Genomic DNA, 5,016 nt, shown 5'->3' with positions numbered 1-5,016 from the left:
CAACAACCGCAGCAGCAACAGCAGCAGCAGCAGCAGCAGCAGCAGCAAGTAAGTTCGGTGTCGTCAACCTCTTCCGCCACCGAACTAATCTCTGCTGATGAAAAAGCAGTCATATCAGGTATTTATCAACACTACTTCCGCGCAATGCGCGCTCACAATCATCAGCATCGACAGCAACAGCAGCAACCGCAGCAGCAACAAGCAACGCAGCAACATCGAACGACTCATCAGATTCATCATCAACCTCACCAAAGCGACCGAAGTTCCTCCTCGTCGGTGACACCAACGGTTACGTCAATATCCGGCATATTACGGCAGACTTATCAACAGACGTATAATGCGACGAATTCGAGTTCGTCAAGTCATCTACGGGCAACAACGGCCTCAGTGGTCGGGCATCATCCGTATAGGCGACCGTCGACGACGTTACGTGCAACGTCGCACATTGGTCAACAGGCTTCTTCCTCTTCTTCCTCGTCCTCTTCCTCCTCGACGTCGATCGGTGCTTCCAGCAGCGTTTCTTCTGGTGGCGTTTCCAGTGTATACGCGAGCACGATACACAGGCATCATGCCACTTCGCTACACGCCCTTCAAGCGGCTGGTTTTTACGAAACGCCTGGTTATCATGCGCTTTTGCCGCAGAGTTAGGTGTCTACCAGCAGCGTGAACTCGCTCGAGACCGACCCTATTGCCAACCTTCATTTATTCACCTAATCCGGCTACAAAGCTGTGCGCTCTCTCTTCCCTATTGTACGACTTATCTTCCATACTCGTTAAAGCGCATACGGGTTGGTCTAACTCTGCCTAGTACACTCGGGATACATCTATCTCTGCGACATACACGCTACTTCTCCCTACGTGTATTCACTGTATATACGTAAATGTGTGTATGCATACGTATATACGTGTATGTATGTATCGTCGTCGACGCAACGATCGTACGTGCCGTGCTCTCCGTGTTGGCAGTAGTGTGCGGGTGGCCGGACGGACGGACGGACGGACGGACGAGCAGAAAGCCACAGAATAAACACACGACGCATACACACCACCACCACCACCATCACCGCTATTATACACAGATATACATTCAACCAGAGACAGATGGATGGAACCACGAACAACTGAAATGGTCGCCTATGTAGGCATCGACCAATTTCATCCACCTGCAATACGTGTGCGCTTCTCAGGTATAAAAATCCATTTGCTTAGGTCTTGTATTAACGTTTTATTATTTTTTAGTCATACACTTTCAGCCAAAGACACGAGATTTCCTCCGCGTAAATTCTTGAAACTCGAATGCCTTTCTTTAGCCGGGCAAACATCGTGTACACGCGATCCTTCTCTCGTTGTATGCCATCGCTGCTGGTAGTCACGACGACGGTGGCGACCGCGGCGGCGGCGACGGTCCCTTTTTCTCATCCTTCATCTTTGAATACCGACGGATCGCGTACACAATCGGTCAACAATAGTATTTTTTCAGATATACGATCGATATACATACAATTTAGTCGCATTTTCAAACGAATTATACATTATTCATTATATCCCCTAACCAGCGAATAACTTTGATTTCACTTCAGGTCTTCTCTCTGCTTATATACTCGGATCCGATCGACAATCATTGTAATCGCAAGTGCCAAAATCTGAATGCAACGTTATTTATACATTTTCCGATAGAGTACAAGCGCAATTTTTTTTTTTTCTTCGAACAAAAACCACATACAAGACACTTGTCTTTTTTTTTTTTCTTTACTTCTTTTTCCTGCGAGCATGCACAGGAAACGACAATGTGACGTAGCAATTGCATTTGTCCTGCTCTAACGGAACGTCCGTTTCTCGTTTCGTCCTTTCTCCCAGAACGCTTCTCGTTTCTTCGTTCGAACTTCTTTGTTTTTCTCCATCTCTGTCCGTCTCTCGGAACGGAACATCTCTAGAAAGGCGAGAGAGGTCCGAGAGAGAGTCGGGGCAGCAGGATTTCTTCTTTTTTGTCCTGCGCCCTTTTCAAAGAGCGCGCTCAAGGAGAAACGGACGGGGACCGTATTTCGTTACACGGTAACGATCGATCAACGTGACCGCACGACCGCACTGGCGGTACGGGCGAGCCGTGGCGAAGCGAGACGAAGCGAGGCGAGGCGAGGCGAGGCGAAACGAGACGACGACGAGTCGGGACGAACGGTCGGGACGGGACGGGATGGGACGGATCTGGGCGGTTACGGGACGTGGGGAGTACGAGGGACGCGACCAAACCAGACGAGAAGGGGGCGCGGTCAAGATGGGGATCGGTATATAGACGAAACCAAGAGACTGCTCGCACGCATCGGAGGGAGCGGGACGCGTCGCCGCGTGTTCCGAAAACACTGACGACCGCGTACACGGATGGACGTTAGACTAACAGCCGCTAATGTGAACCTGCGACTCCTATAATTTCCAACCGTCGTGCGTCTCGCAGAACTTTGGAAAATTGGTTAGAAGGGGAGAACTAGATAGATTGGAAGTAAACTTCTTCGGGAATACTCGAAGAAATAAAAAGGGGAAGAAATATGAAAGTCACGTTTCGTTGCTTCATTCGATAAAAAAAAAAAAACCTCTCTCGATAGGATCGATCGATTCTAATAAATTTCTTTTCGTGAATTTTTCATTCACCACTCCCTTTCATGTGACTGACTTTAACGACCTGTTTTCTCCGATTGTTACAATAATGTGTTAAAAAAGACTGCTCGCAAATAGTTTATTTTTGTAGGAAAAACTCGTGTATTTTCGTGCGATGTTTCCCGAAAAGAGATTCGTGGAAGAGATCCAAAGAAAAAGAGAAAAAAAAAGAAAAAAAACTGTGAATAAAATAGAAAGAGGAGGAAAGGGTCGTATCGTCTACAGTGTATCGCGGTGTGTTATCCTCTTAAGCGCGTATTGCGTTTGACACGACATGTATCGAAAATACTTGATGGAGCACAATCAGGCGCAATCGTACCTCCTTCGGGCACACACAACCCGGTCGATAATAAATACGTTTCCTACGTTATATAGATCGTGGCTATGTGCGCACGGCAGAGGGTTAAAAACTTCATCCACTGATAGATATTTATACGATGTGGAAGGAAGGAGGGCATTATTGTGCCTCGTTGAAACCCCCGTCGAACTCGTTATATAACGTGACGTGGACACATCAGGTAATTAGGAAGCGTCGCAAGCAGAAATGTTGGCTGCTGACTTTGAAAAGGTTTCACTGGTTTGTTTGTCGGTTTCTTCCTATCTTTCTCGCTCTTCGCCGAACCGGACAAAGAAAAAAAACTTCGCTTGTACGTTATTTTTAAATATACACATAACGCCCGCGGAACTATTTCTCCACGATATTCTACTTTCGAATGATCGTGTCCCGATTTGGATTTTCGCAACGCGTGGTGGACATGTAGCATGTTAAATCGTAATCGGTTCACGGATCGAATCCTGATTCGACCGATTCCAATATCGGGATCGGACACAAAGGCGACGCGAAAATGTTGAGTTTCGTGTGTACACGAAGCCTCTCGTTCCTGGTAAATTTTGTTGGCAGAGCTCGGTTGTCGAGAGCAGAGTTCGTTCCTGGCACCACTTACCCTTCGCCGTCCATCTCGGCCGAGCATTTCCGCCCCGGTGTTTTTGCTCGTTCAAAGGGAACGAACCTCTTAGCGGCGAAGTAGAGGGAAGCTAAACGGATACAGGGCCTAAATACAGTTACTTGAACTGTGAACGACGGAAAAAACTTTTCGCGTTACTCTTTTTGCAAGCTGTTTACCAATCGATAGACTTTCGACTGATAAAATTTCGTATTTTCATTCTCGAAAAATATCAATTACTAGCTTAATATTTGTTCATACGTGTATTCTAAAAATACCGAGATGTTAAAAAACGATAGGTAAGTGGTGATATTTTTTAAGAAGTAAAGAATTATAGTGATAGTTTCCGATAATCTAAAAAAAGATAAATGTAGATATCGTTAATCCCAATTATCTTTCATTCTTTTAATATTTACTTCTTTTTTCATTTTTCTTCAAAAAGGAAAAAAAATTTTTTAAATTTAAAAAAAAATAAATAAATTTACATTTTTAATTTTAATCGTTCTTAATCTTCGATTAATTATGATTTGATCAGCTTTATTAAACATTTTTCCATCGATTCTTCGTCTCTAGTTTAATATTTCGATCTAGTTTTCTCCTTTTTCTTCGTTCATTTGCCCTCTTTTTCTCTTCAGTTTCTCCGTAATCCGCCATCAACCGCCTATATACATACACTACTTTCATGTTCGATTCGTATATGCTGTCGTATATTCCATCGCTTCCTATGCAAAGGATACGCTCGTAGAATTCGATTGTCGTTCGTCGGTATGTCGAAAGTAAAAAAAAAAAAGAGAGGACTCGCGGACGAGCAAAAGAACGAACGAATAAGACTGTTAGCCTGGGAGCATTGTAGCGTCGCTACGACGAGACACGGTCGAATGTCATGAAGCGGAGTGTCGGTGCTGATACGATCGAGCTACGCCTTAAACTTTTCACCTCGTGCATATCGGGAATCAAAGGTAAAAAAAAGTGCCTCTTATGATTACGCGATTCGTGAGAAACCGTCTAAACCGTCTTTGTTTGTTAAAAGTTTCGCGTGTGCCAAAATTTACGTTTATTGCATGCATTTTTATCGTATCTTTCCCGACTCGAAAATTATTCGAAAATATTCGTTTGCGCACTTTTTTTTTTTTTTTCTTCCAAATCAGTATTACTTTTTGCATTTATATATCGCCTGTATTCCAGGTGAGGTCAACGTTTACGTCAATCAGGTATATTATCGTTGTTATCGTCTCGAAAAAGCTGGGAGCATTACGTAAGGGGAACGTTGAACGACTTTCCGGGCTGCGCGCATCTTCTCTAGGGGAGATAACGCGATAGAGGCGCTCCTCTTCTCTCTCTCGTAGTTGCCACCGGCTCGATCTCAGGAAACACGTGCACGCTGTGCACCACTCGCTTTTTCTTTTTTCGCGTCTGATTCCAC

At 44.7% G+C, this 5,016-nt stretch overlaps 1 protein-coding gene across 1 annotated transcript in view; it reads left to right on the top strand.

Annotated features, from left to right (window-relative positions):
* The window catches only part of LOC102680875 (centrosomal and chromosomal factor-like), a 5,572-nt gene extending 2,997 nt beyond the window's left edge, over positions 1-2,575 (top strand). Inside the window, exon 3 of the mRNA XM_031510856.1 lies at positions 1-2,575. This exon is cut by the window's left edge and continues 3 nt beyond it. Coding sequence (XP_031366716.1) covers positions 1-648 — 648 coding nt within the window. The 3' untranslated portion in view covers positions 649-2,575.
* The last annotated feature ends 2,441 nt before the right edge of the window (positions 2,576-5,016 follow it).

This window comes from Apis dorsata, unplaced genomic scaffold, assembly GCF_000469605.1.
Source record: "Apis dorsata unplaced genomic scaffold, Apis dorsata 1.3 scaffold_28, whole genome shotgun sequence".
Lineage (NCBI taxonomy): Eukaryota > Metazoa > Arthropoda > Insecta > Hymenoptera > Apidae > Apis > Apis dorsata.
This window is presented reverse-complemented; position numbering and strand designations above follow the sequence as displayed.